General features: G+C 36.9%; 1 protein-coding gene across 5 annotated transcripts in view; it reads right to left on the bottom strand.

The window, feature by feature from the left end:
* Positions 1 to 13,873, bottom strand: part of PTPRE (protein tyrosine phosphatase receptor type E) — a 146,415-nt gene that overhangs the window by 8,440 nt on the left and 124,102 nt on the right. For 3 of the 5 annotated variants that reach the window (XM_072995411.2, XM_072995408.2, XM_072995412.2), the window contains 8 exons: positions 13,007 to 13,104; positions 11,470 to 11,589; positions 10,119 to 10,282; positions 5,796 to 5,931; positions 3,725 to 3,874; positions 2,528 to 2,621; positions 2,180 to 2,256; positions 947 to 1,081 (listed from right to left, as the gene is read on the bottom strand). In XM_072995411.2, coding sequence (XP_072851512.2) covers positions 947 to 1,081; positions 2,180 to 2,256; positions 2,528 to 2,621; positions 3,725 to 3,874; positions 5,796 to 5,931; positions 10,119 to 10,282; positions 11,470 to 11,589; positions 13,007 to 13,104 — 974 coding nt within the window. The remainder of the gene's footprint in view (positions 1 to 946; positions 1,082 to 2,179; positions 2,257 to 2,527; positions 2,622 to 3,724; positions 3,875 to 5,795; positions 5,932 to 10,118; positions 10,283 to 11,469; positions 11,590 to 13,006; positions 13,105 to 13,873) is intronic. The other 2 variants (XM_072995409.2, XM_078391217.1) reach the window with 1 other exon arrangement.

Here is a 13,873-nt window from a genome sequence, read left to right as displayed (position 1 = left end):
AAAAAAAACCCAAAAAACCAAACCCTGCAAGACCCATCACAGCACAGAAACATAACCTCCCAGCCCAAAACCATGCTGCAAAACCCACCCAAAACAGTTTTTAAAAAGCAGAATGCAACACTTTACCTTACCAGGCTGTCAGAAGCCTCCTCCGATCGCACACTCTCTAACTGCTGGGGCAAAAGAGCTACAAAGAAGTAGCCTCTTCGCCACCAATGGTTAGCAATTTGAATTCTCTGCTTTTTTCCCCTGTTTTTTTTTTTATCGTAATGTGAAGCTCTGGTCGCAAGTCGAAGCAAAATTTTGCGGCCGGAGCTGGTCGTAACTCAAAATGATCATATGTCGGGATGTTCGTAAGTCGAGGCACCACTGTATATCCACTTCTTGCCATGATGCAGTTTCAGACATTTAGCACAGTTGAGAGAAAGCTAGGTAAGCATTATTAAGCCTCGTTGACATCTGAGCACTCAATTGAGCATACTCAGTTCCCATTGATTTCTTGGGGCTTGATTAGGTGTAGCACTATACTGTGACATCTTTCTCTGGACTGTGACATCTGTTTCTGAATGTTCAATAGTGAGGATGATCAAGCTAGGCTAGGCTTGTCTGAACCTTGGCAAACCAAATATACATAAACTGGACAGTGTGTGCCAAAAAACCATGGAACTGCAGCCAGCATTGTCCTATACATTATTAATGTACCTGTTAATTTGTTAAAACAGAGCAAATTTACTAGGCCAATGGGGCATCATTTGCAAGGGGACTGTAGAAAAGTAGCTTTTGCTTTGCATAATCCAGAATTTGCTTGGGCATCATAGCTTTTTTGTGGACCATTGTATCAATCCCTTTTTAGTGGGTTTGAATACATTTTTTTTCCTTCCTCCATCCTATTTTACAAGTATCAATAACGTAACATTGAGATAACATTGGACAAAAATAGTCATACCTGCTCCCTTTCCAGAACTTCAGTAAGCATAACAATTGTGTGGCATTTCCATTCCCACACCATTCTCCAAAAATCTTCTACAGTATGAGGAAGTGGTCCTTGAGTTGCAATAAAATAATCCTTTTGGCGGTAGCCCTGTGGAAGAAAAAGAAACATCATTCTTTGGCAGTTCTGAAATCCATTGCTAAAGGTGAGATTACAGTTATCAAGATGAAGCCCCATTTTGAATCTATAAAGCCATATATATTCTTTTGGCAAAGTGTATTTGATTTAAAGAAAACAGGAGAACATTTTAATATGCCAAAAACTTGTCTGTTTTTGAGATTTTAGTAGTTCAATACAGCTATTACCTACCCTTATTTAAGATTTTGTACATGAACCATGGATTGCTAATAATTTTTTCCTCATATTTATTGGAAGGAGTTCCAAAAGGAAATGATCTTTGTGACTATGTTCATTTTACTATTACTACTGATAATAATAATAATAATAATAATAATAATAATAATAATAATAATAATAATAATAATAATAATAATAATAATAATAATAATAATAATAATAATAATAATAATAATTTTAAAAAGAAGAAGAAGAAGAGCATACATACTGTGCTGATATTTAACAAATTCTTGGTGGGTTTTTTTGTTAAAACTTGTATCTATTGTGTAATACCAGTCAATGTTTTTATAATTTTGTCTGGTATTTTTGAATAACAATGTGCTATCAAGTTAATTTTGACTTGTGGCAACCCTTTTCAGGATTTTCCAGGTAGAGAAAACATAGAAGTAGTTTACCATTCCATTTTTCCAGCGGGGGGGGGGGGGGGGGCTTGGGACTGTACGGATTGCCCAAGGCCACACAGACTGGATCTACTTGCAGGAGGCACAGTGGAGAACTGAACTCCATCCTCTGACTTCCCAGCCAGAAACTTACCTCACTGAGCTATCCAGTCAGTGCTATTGTTCAAAAAGGAGGGGGGAAAAGAAACTTGTACACACTGAAGCTAATACTGAAAGCATGAGTTAACAGCTTCCCTCTGTTACCATTCAAGTATAAAACAGTTTTTGTGTGATAAGGAGTTGATTTTTTAAAAAATTCTCGAGTTACTCTTCGGTATAGCTCATTTGGCAATGATAACTTCACATACAACAACGTGCTTCCTAGCCTAGATCTAAACAAAGTTGATCATTGAAAAAAAAAAATCAATGGTACAGACATAAAAGTACTTACATCTATGAAGGAAGCATTGATATAATCTGTGTACTCTTGACCTCTTTTCATTGAAAGAATCACTCTGTTAAAGTCATCTAAAATAAAAAAAAAAACAACCCAGCACATATTAGATTTGTTAAAATACTAAGAATTTCACAATCAATAATATGGCACAGGCTATGACCTATGGCCTTTAACTAAATCAAGAGTACAAACTTACTGTAATTTATTGTATTTTGGTCTAGCAGTGCCATCTGCTGTTAAATATATGACATTACTGTACTGTTGCATGCTGTCTAATATTGTACAATCTAGATTAACAAAATTATTACGCTGTTTCTATGATGATGGACATTAGCATCTTACATGGGATTATTTGGATTACTCTGGCTTTCTTCATATTCGCTGGTAGGTTACCAGTTCTCATGTTTTCTTTCATTATTCGAACATTTGTTAATTTCTACAGGAAAAAAGGTAAATGTTGAAAATTAGACTATGAAATTGTGGGTTACTGTATTAAAACTAAAATAGCTATTTTAATTACAATCTGTTTACTAAAGTATTTCTTGTTGACAAGTTTGATCATAAATGACAGAATTCTACTTTCACACATTATTTCTTATACTCCACTACAGCTGCATTTTAAATAAAGGAAATCTCCATTATATAGGACCCAATTATTACTATGTTTTCCACAGACAAGTAGAGACACCCATAAAGAGCAGAGACTACTAAATTTTGTCCTGTATAATCTACCACACTGATCAAAAGAGATATTTTCAAACTTAGAATATGTAGGTCAAAATCCTATTTGATGGGTTCTGCCTCCACAATGTGAACGATGTCATTTTCAGCACCCCACTGCTACAGACTAACAACCTCTTTTTTCAGTTCTGGTGTACATATGATTTCATTTCATTGTGTGAAACCTGTGTGTTCACTGAAATTAAAAAAGGATGTCTTTAATCAGAGACTTTCATCTGCCACTGACAATGATACAATTCCTGTTAGACAGGTGGAACTGTACAACTGGATTTTGACCATAAGATTTCTACAAAATGTTGTAAAAATAAAAGATAATAAACTATCTTTCATATTGGTAAGTAGAGAGGAAAATGAATTTTGTTCTTTTGTTTTATTTTGGTCATTTTCGCATTCAACAGCATTCAATATGTATGACTATCTGAGACACTGTCAGTTAGAAAACACAACCTGAATTAGATTTAAAATAGATTTCACCGGTTAAAATCAGTAGCAAGTCACAACTAGAGTGGTCCAATTGAATCAGTGGAACTTATGCAGAAGTTGGCTCACTAGATTTCCAAAGATTCAATGGGTCTACTCTCGTTTCAGCTTAATACTGGATTTCGGCCACTGTGTTCCAAATACTTTTATGTTTCGAAAACATAACTGATGTTACCAATAACCAAATAAAATCATTTTTAGATCAAAATAGAAACCAAGAAAAGAGCATTAACTTTTAAAAAGCAGATTAAAATAAATGCTCATATCTCTATTTTAATGCCAACTTGAAATCTTCAGAGGGAAATATGTAACACTCACTTTAAATTCTTCTTCTAGCCCTAGTTTGACGAGATTTGGTGTTGCATTTTGTGATGGCTGCAAGTGCTTTTCTAAAGAGGACACATCTAGTTCTGTGTCACCGTAGAGGTAGTACTCAAGTAAGGCTTGATATATGAAGGAATACTGCATCTGTAAAGAAGTGAAACATTTTGTAAACCAAAAATTGAAATATTTTAATAAAAAAAAATTCAATAATCATAGCTGATATTTCTGTTTTTTAAACTGAATAACCTCTTTTTTTTTACAGGCAAATGCACAATTTTATGATCAGAAAAATATGTTTCCTTTGAAAGAAATAGATGAGATGCATATAAGTGATATATACACTATACTTCAAACTGCCATTTCCTGTAATATGAACAAGTAAGTGTAGATGAGCCACACGGACATACACTTTCCCTCCTGCCTTTTCTTCTATAAAAACAGACCATTACACCTAACAGTTATAATAATGATAACAACAACAAAGTGCCATCAAGTCAGTTCTGATTTTTGGCTCCCTTTCCAAGGTTTTCAGAGTTTTCTAGGTAGAGAGTACTCAGAAGTGGTTTACCAGTTCCTTCTTCTAGGGGTACCCTGGGATCATGGAGTTTGCACATGGCTACATAGGCTTGTTCTCTTGGGAAGCATAGTGAGGCATTTTGAAGCACAGCCAATTCTGTGCTATTAATTGTGCAATTCCGCTTCTGAATGGCATTCTACCCTGCTGCAATTTTCAGTACTGCTTCCACAGCTTTGCACTGTGCACACAAAACTTCACAATCAGATTTCAACATTCTGTTTCATCAGTATAGGAATAAGCCTAGATAAGGTTAAAGGTTCCCCTTGACATTTAGTCCAGTTGTGTCAGATTCTAGGGAGCAGCGCTCATCTTCATTTCCAAGCCGTAGAGGCAGCGTTTGTCCAAAGACAGTCTCCGTGGTCACGCAGCCAGTGCAACTAGACACGGAAAGCCTAGATAAGCCACGTGCTAAAATGCTCCCCACTGCTTATCTTACAAGAAGGTCAGAAAGTCTAATTTCCATTTTTACTTATGCATGGTTTAGCATTATATCCAAACTGTTTTCAGCCCACTTCATAGATTACTTTTCAAAGGCGACTTGTTTTGTTAAACTAATCCTCATGGTTAAGATTGACAGAAGTTGTTCACATTTCACTGGAATGCTTCTGATTTCAACTCTGTAGTTAAAAGCAAAAGCAAATACTTCCAATTTGGACTTGAGGCTGCACTAAAGAGAGGAGCAAGGCGCATTTAGCCTATTCCTATAGTGATAAACCATGGTTTATATTCAGAGCTAAATGAAGCAATGAGATGACAGTTCTTTGCGATATTTTATCACATCTGCTAATTATTTTTTCTTCAACAATTGTAATGATAAAAATCAAGTGTAATAAATTGATTTCTTATCAAAAAGAGCATTGTCTGCCAAGAAACTGGAGAACATGTCAGGTATACAACAGAAAAATCTCAAAACTGAAGTCAGATGTCAGTTAGTAATAGACTAGTAGGCCCTACAGCGATCTAATACTGGACAACATCTAAGCGGGCCCTATGCTACCCACCTTATCTACTTTGCTCTTCTGAAAAAGAAAAAAGCAATAAGTACTGATAATTTTACACTCAGTTTTGGGAGCAAACCCATTCAATGAAGGATACATTGAAATATATTGTATTTTTGTGGTTGTTGTTGTTTTCTTAAATACACTGCTTGGATTGGTTGGGCATGGTATAATTGTTCTCCTTAGCAACAGTGATATTGTTGTGTGCTTTACTAGATTTAATTAAGTGAAAATGTCACTGATGACAAATAAAGTTAGTCCTGAACAAACTAAAATACACCAGCCATATGGTTGCAATACGGCAGTTACCTGTCCGGAGAGCAAAGAGGTGCATTCCCATAATACAATTCCCACCCTCACAACATCCTGCCTTGTCCCCCCCCCCCCCCGACTAAACTCTGACAACTACAAAATCTCCACCCCTACATATACATTAAGGCAAAAATATTACCAATGCTGGCCAGAGACATCGCTTTTAAAATATACTTACATCAGTCTGAACCATTTGTGGGCGTTGATTACGAATTCTTGCCACAAAATCAAAAACATCAACCTTTTGTTCAGTGTGCATCATGTCAATCATTGCGTCTATTACTATGAAGGTGCCTGTCCGTCCCACACCAGCACTTGGTTAAAAAGGAAGAGGAAGACACAGGCTGAGGCAAGACAGGTGGCAATAGCTAATGTGGATTTACAGCCCTCTTTTCTGAAGAACTCTCACTCCCAATATTTATAACTTTCCGTGTTCTTCTTAAGTGGATTGCAAGCAATATAAGGATATATACAGGACCTACCCAACAGTTTCTACTAAGTTTAATGTCACTGGCATTATTTCCTCCATTCCATTTACTGTGAGATGGAAAACCAGAACAAATGTCCCTATCAGTTACTGTAGACTCAAGTAATTGGCATATTTCCACTGCTTAATTTATTCTGCAATTGATTTCAGAAAGAGGCTAATAATTTACATTTCAGCAGAAGGTAAGGAATAAAAATAATGAGAGGGATGACTGTCATTTTTTAATTTTGTTTCTTGAATTGCTTCAAATGCTGAATAGAACCAATGTCTGATTCCAACTTTAGACTTACATAAAAGAAAAAACCCATTTTAAGAGATAATTGGGTTCATTTTTCACACCAAGAATAAGCCCAATAGACATCCCCCCAAATAGCAAAGTCTACCCAAATAATAGAGGCATAACCCTCTTCAAAGTCAAATAGGTTCCAATCAACAAATCTATCCACTTTCTAACCCAAAATGCAGAAGCAAACTTTAGTGATTTGTAGAGATGTGCAAGTCAAACTGAGGATAACTGAGACTTCTTTCCAGCCATGCAACTGATCTAGAAGCACACAAATATCCCCTCCCTACATCGTTTGGATGCTTTTCTCCAAACCCAGTGTAGATACCTACAGTCATGGCCAAAAATATTGGCACCTTTGCAATTCTGATAGAAAATGCAACCCTTCTCTCAGAAAACTGTTGCAGTTGCAAATGTGTTGGTACTCATTTCCAACATTTCCACATTTCAAATGTGTTAATTTCTTTAGTTTGCGTTGGAACAACACACACAAAAAAGGGAAGAAAAGACAAATCTGATACAATCCCTCACAGAAACCCAAAAACGCACTGGCCAAAATTATTGGCACGCTATCTAAATAGTAAGAAATAATTCCTTTGCAAGCATGTGATGCTCCTTCAATTTGTATTTAGACATGCCTGTCACAAGAAGAGATGTGTAGTAACCACACATGCAACCAGTTAAGATGGAGAAAAGTTGACTCAACCTTTGTGTTGTGTGAGACAATGAACATGGAGAAAAGAATGAAGTGTCTGTGGATTTGAGAGAAAAAGTTGTGGAAAAACATTGACAATCTCAAGGCTACAAGTCCATCTCCAGAGATCTTAATGTTCCTGTGTCCACTGTGCGCAATATCATCAAGAGGTTTACAGCCCATGGCACTGCAGCTAACCTCCCTGGACGTGGATGGAAGAGCAAAATTACTGAAAAATTACAATGAAGGATTGTTCGAATGGTAGATACTAAACCCAGATTAAGTTCCAAACAAATTCAAGCTGATCTGGAGACACAGAGTACAACAGTGTCAGCTCGTACTTTCCGTCGCCATCTGAATGAAAAAAGTCGCTATGGTAGGAGACCCAGGAGGACACCACTGCTGACACAAAGGCCTAAAAAAGCAAGACTGGAGTATGCCAAAACTTTTGTGACAAAACCACAATCCTTCTGGGAGAACATACTGTGTACAGATGAGACAAAAGTAGAGCTTTTTGGTCAAGGACATCATGGCACTATTTACAGAAAAAGAAATGAGGCATTGAAATGTTTTGGGGTTGCTTTGCTGCTTCTGGCTCTGGATGCCTTGACTGTGTGAATGCTGTCATGAAATCTGATGATTACCAAAGAATTTTGGGGCGCAACGTAGTGGCCAGTGTCAGAAAACTCCACCAGAGGCCATGGGTCTCCCAGCAGAACAATCATCCGAAACACGCTTCAAAAAGCACTCAGAAATGGTTACAAACAAAGCGCTGGAGAGTTCTGAAATGGCCAGCAATGAGTCCAGATCTGAATCCCATAGAACACCTGTGGAGAGATCTCAAAACAGCAGTTCAGAGAAGGCATCCTTCAAATCTGAAGGTCCTGGAGCAGTTTGCAAAAGAAGAGTGGTCCAACATTACAGTAGAGAGGTGTAAGAAACTCATTCATGGTTACAAGAAGCGATTGATTTCAGTTATGTTTTCCAAAGGGGATGTACCAAATATTAAGTTAAGGGTGCCAATAATTTTGGCCAGCGCATTTTTGGGTTTCTGTGTGGGATTCTATCAGATTTGACTTTTCTTCTCTGTTTTTGTGTGTGTGCCAGGATTGCATTTTCTGACAGAATTGCAAGGCTGCCAATATTTTTGGCCATGACTGTAGCTGGTGCTATTGTAGTATTTCATATTAGTAATGCATCAATAACCACTAGAGGGAGCAAACTCACTGTATGTATTGATGGCTGATTAGATTATTACAGCAAACGATTTCCAGCCTTATTTTTAGAGGAAAAGGGCATGGCATCCTGTGCAAAGGACAACATTTTGTCTTGTATTTTACCAGCTGGGTGGGTGGCTGGGGAAGGTTTCTGTTACTGTTGTGATGTCGTTACTCATTTTTCTAAACCATAATATATGATTTAATTATTTCTCATTTATACAGTTTGTACCAAACTAACTTATGGAACTAAATTCTGTATAGTTCCTATGTAAAAGTAAGAATACATCTTATTTTTTTTCATGTTGGTGTACAAATTATTATTTTTTAAAATAAGCATGACTTCAGAATTTATTTCTCACCAGCTTTTTAAAAAAATCTGACTCAGCTGGCCTCCCCCTGCTTCGTGGATAGTTCAAACAGATCTAAAGGTACAAGGATCAGAAGCATCTAAAGGTAACAAGCCTTACTCTGGTTTTTTAATTGAGCTTTTGGGGAGAAATGGAGGGCCTGCTAGTGCCAAAGTAAAATTTGTGACTTCTCTTCCTCCTCTCCACCACACTAGGATGATAATCTATGTTTGTATAATCTAATCTGCATAAGTGTTTGACTAAAGACGCCGTAACATTTGGTTTTGCAACATACAGATTTTGCTTCTTCTTCATAACATTGCTTCCCTAAGGATAGGATCCCATCTAAAAACAATCAATGCAAGAAAAGGTGATTGTGCATCACTTTTCCCTTTCCCATTGGCTGTCCTCTCTGAAAGTGGTTGCACGGCCTGTTTCACAGCTAATACAAGACCAGCCACATTGCCAGAGGCAAAGAACACTTAATATCATCAAAGAATTGAATGTGATACCGTGATCACTATAGCCAGTAGGATTCTGGCCTAAAATAAGGAAGTTTAAGTAATACGATAATCTATATCAGAACAGATGATTAAATAGAATCAAATAACCTTTTCCTCTAATATCAAAGTGTTAAACCAGTAATTTTATTTAAAGTGATGTAAATTTGACCCTTTAATAGATTCAGATTTCAGATTAGGCATCCTTCAGTCTCAAGAGACTATGGTAACGTGCTCTGTATGGAGGACATGGAACAGCATCTAGTGTGGCTGAGAAGGCCAATTCAAAAGTGACAATCCCTTCCACACTAGACAAATACAATCTGTCCCCTGTCCAGCTCCCTGATTCTGTTGCTTTCATGACTGCCTCTTTGCCTCGGCCTGCTGGACAAGGGTCTCTTCAAAATGGGAAAGGCCGTGATGCACTGCCTGCCTACAGGCTGAATGCTCAGATGTCAGGGTTTCCCATCTGTTGAGGTCCATTCCTAAGGACTTCAGATCCTGCTTGCAGATGTCCTTGTATCGCAGCTGTGGTCTCTCTCTGAAGCTGTTTCCCTGCACTAAATCTCCATACAGGAGATCTTTTGGAATCTGACCATCAGCCATTCTCACAACATGCCCAAGCCAACGTAGACATAGTTTTAATAGATTAACCCATAATCAATAAGCACACTGCAATGTAGTGTGAAAAAAAGGCAGGACAGACTCTTGGTTCAAGTGTTTTGCATAATGTGAAATTGTTGCTTCTTGCAACGACAGATGTAGGGTTGGTATTTTTTCTTTGTAATACAGCTCAAGAAAAATGCTAGTTTCCTGGCGCTGCTTCTGATGAGAACTCTCTATTTTTGCTAGTTTTATTTCTCAGAACCCAAGGGATGAAAATACCTCAGCCTAACAGTAGGACACTTTAAATTGTAGCCCACTTGACGCCGAGGAGCATGTGCATGCCTGCACATGTATATATGCTTACCTGCAGTGAACCACAATTGGTCCAGCATGTGTAGGATTCAATGACTTAACTTTCTTTAGGAACTTGAGCATTCCAATGGGTGTGAAAGGCACTCCAAAATCAGGCCAGCTGGTGAAATGAAGCTGAGTTACAAGCCGTGGAGCTTTGCAGCCATCAGAAATCTGCTATGGAGATCCAGAAACAGACTATAAATAGGACCATTTATATTATGGATAGAAATCAAACAGAATCAAATATAATGAATTTAATATGATCAGTGCTACCTCATCACAATACAAATCAACAGTAGCAGAATATTCAAAAAGAATATTTAAAGAAAATAATTTATGCATTTATAAATTCATTTATTTGCCCCAGAGTAGGGAAATTGCAAGCTAAGTCGTCCACTCTTACTTTTGCACCTTGACCTCTGCAATATGTAATATTCTCTGAGTGTCTTCTGCACGAGAAGTGCATTACAAATGTACTACAAAGAGGTCATTTTCTGCGAAATGTCCTCCTGAATTCTGAGGGAGGTCCATATTCTTTCTGCTTTGCAGCTTAAACTTATTGCATTCAGAGGTTCCCCATAAGCGACTTCACAGAATGTAACAACAATAACAACAACTGAAACAGCTGGAAATATAGTTCTTCTTGTCAAGTTGCTTCTGACTTACAGCGGCCTTTGTAGGGCTTCTGAAGTACGTGAGATTTCAATGAATGGTTTCCCATTTCCATAGCCAAGGTGGGCTAACACTCTATCACTGTGATACACTAGTTTCATAATTCAATTCCTCTCTATTTTATTGTGCTATGTTTTAATATTACACTATTTTCAAATTTCCATATGTATACCCTCTCCTTAAATGCACTTTTGGATAAAGATGTGATTTAAGACATTCTTAAAATATAGACATTATGAAATCTTAACTTAAAAAGAAAAACTGAACACAATCTTGCTTATAGTGCCAACATGCAACTTTCATGTATTTTGCTCAGTTTTTAACCAAAATGCCTTATGGGTAATGCTTTAGACTGAACTTTATAAATATCTGTAACTCTCCTCCAGCTTCCAGGAGCCAAGATAGATGAAGAAGAATTCAGTGCTCATACTGACAATAATCAATTCCTAAGGGGGGAAATTCAGAGAAATTGGAACAAACTGAGGCTGAAATGTTTCATTACAACACGGCAACTGAAACAGCATGGCGTTCCAAATGAAATCTTAGTGGCCATCTTGGATGACAGTATTTATAAGATCAAAACAATATGGCAAACATGAATTGTCATTGGAATGATTTTGCAAAACAATGCAATTCCAAATAATACACATTCGAAACCCAGGAATGTTTTAAAAAGCAGTATCACTTACTGACTGAATGCAGAACTTGCGAATGGTATAATCCACGAGAACGATGCAGTCCTCTACAGAAACACGAATATTTCCATACGTCCAGCATCCTTGATCGGGCCAGTACTGGAAACATTTGTCCTATAAAAATAATACCACAAAAATGCACCAGGTCAAGCTGTATTGTATGGCCTCCTAGAACTGACACCCAACACATTTATACAGTTATTCTGTCATTATTTAGGAGCTAAAATCCAGCTTTACAGCTCCATGTGTACAATGGGAATGATGGTGCCACTGATGAAAGGCTTCCTTTGACAATTCCAGGTTGCACAGTTTGTTGCACTGTGTACAAGTTGTGTGCACCCCAAAATCAGCAAAAGAAGCCTTTAATCTGTGATGATTTGCCACTGCTGATGACTTCATTCCCATTGTGCATGCAAAGTGACTCTGCACAACAAGATTTCCGCCACAATTAACCACAACTCTAGTGATATGCACACTAAAATTCGAAATAGTTCTGGGATATCCCAAGACCAAAGGCAAACTGAGGAATGACTTCATCCCTCTCCACATTTCTCTGTGACCTTTAAAAAAGCCAATTTATTTATTTTTTGCATTGCTAACAGGATAGGTGATCTCAGATGATTTCAGATTAAAGTTAGATGTGCCATGAATAGTGGGAGATGAGAGGTGGCAACATGTCTCCTTTTAAAATTCAAGACTGCATACAGAGAGAATTATAGAAAAACTAGTCACATCTGTGCAGGTTAAAAGCTTCTTAGTAATTTTATTTCTTATTTCTAAGTTATTTCTTAGTTAGGATATTTTATTTATCAAGGCTGAACAAACCATGTTCATGTTTATGCATAAATTATATATACAAAGGGGCACACAACACCTTTCACTCTTACTGTTACAGGTGGTCTGGAATTTTTCATCTTGTATTTTAATCAGCTTTTTTTCTAGGAACCAATGAGACATGTTGGAATGGAAGGCGAGGCCTCAATGTGTCCTATAAATGGTGTCACAATATAATATGGCAATGGAAAAATGCCAGTGAATTAGAAGGGAGATATACCATCAAATAACTGTAGTTTGTGACAACATATTAATTGTTATTCTAAAATATAAATTGCTCACACTCTATAAATGCATACACACAAACACCTACCTATTTAGGGAGAACCAAAACAGAAAAAAATAATAACTTTTGCAAGCAATGTGAGAAAAATTATATCAGTTTAAAACTAATTCATAGCTAATAATATACCATGGACGAAAAACCAAATTGTCCTTAGACAAAAAATGTGGCTCAAAAAACTGACACACAAGAAACTAATTTCCTGAATGAGTCACCAGGGACTTTCTGTGAAGTGAAACATTTTTTAGTGTAGTTGCCCTGCTACAGTACTTGTGTGAGAAAGTAAATTCTTATTAGAGACCTGGAATAGGAAGTGGTTTTTTTTTACAAATAGTCATGCGGATTGTGAGATGGTTACTAACAGGATGAGGGGATATAACTTTATTGTGACTACACCTCTTTTCTTATTCTTACCTCTTTTCGCTCCTTAACATTTGTTAACATAACAATAGTAGCAGACTTCTGTTCCCATATCATCCTCCAGAAATCATTTACTGTGTCTTGTTTAGGACCTATACAAATAATACAGCTAATCACAATCTAAACAGAACACAGCTGAAACCATAGCTGTTTTTTTTAAAAAGCGTTACTGTCCACCTTCAATCTCAACTTTACCAAGCTTCAATGTCATTTCATTTATTTAAACTAAATCCTACGTCCTTCCCATTAATAATTCTCAAAGCAGCTTGTAACATTTGAAGAGTCCCACAAGAGAAACCCAAAACCAAACAATGAATAGCAATAATTATTAAAGTCGTACTCAAAGCAGGAATACACAGATATTAAAACAAAAGGTTGACAGAATTTGATAATCTCCATTTATTGTCTAAATTAGGAGTGGAAAGATACTCCAGATGTTGTTGAACAAAAAACTCCCATCATCCTTCACCACTGTCTCTTTTGGCTAGAACCAATGAGAATTGTGCTTCAGCAAACTTTGGAGAATGACAGGATGCCCATCCCTGATGTTAATGATAATGACATAGGCACCAGTTAAACGAATCCAATGAAAGTATTCCAAAGATGCAGTAGTAATGCATGAATGTTCCTAATCCTGAATAACCTCAGAAACTGTCAGTTTCTCAAGTTATGAAGTATTTGATTGGGAAGGTTCTTAAACAAACAAACAAAAATAAAGGGAGTCTTTTCATTTTATTGGAAATGGACTGATGAAAAGTCCATAAGTTATGCACTCTTTGTTCCCTATTATCGGTTTCCACTTTCAAGCACAGCTATATTTCTTCACCAACATTTAAAAAGAGAAGTATTTTGCAACAAAGG

The sequence above is a fragment of the Pogona vitticeps genome, chromosome 3 (assembly GCF_051106095.1).
Source record: "Pogona vitticeps strain Pit_001003342236 chromosome 3, PviZW2.1, whole genome shotgun sequence".
Classification (NCBI taxonomy): Eukaryota; Metazoa; Chordata; class Lepidosauria; order Squamata; family Agamidae; genus Pogona; species Pogona vitticeps.
Note: the sequence above shows the minus strand (reverse complement) of the source record. Positions and strands in the feature narration are given on the sequence as shown.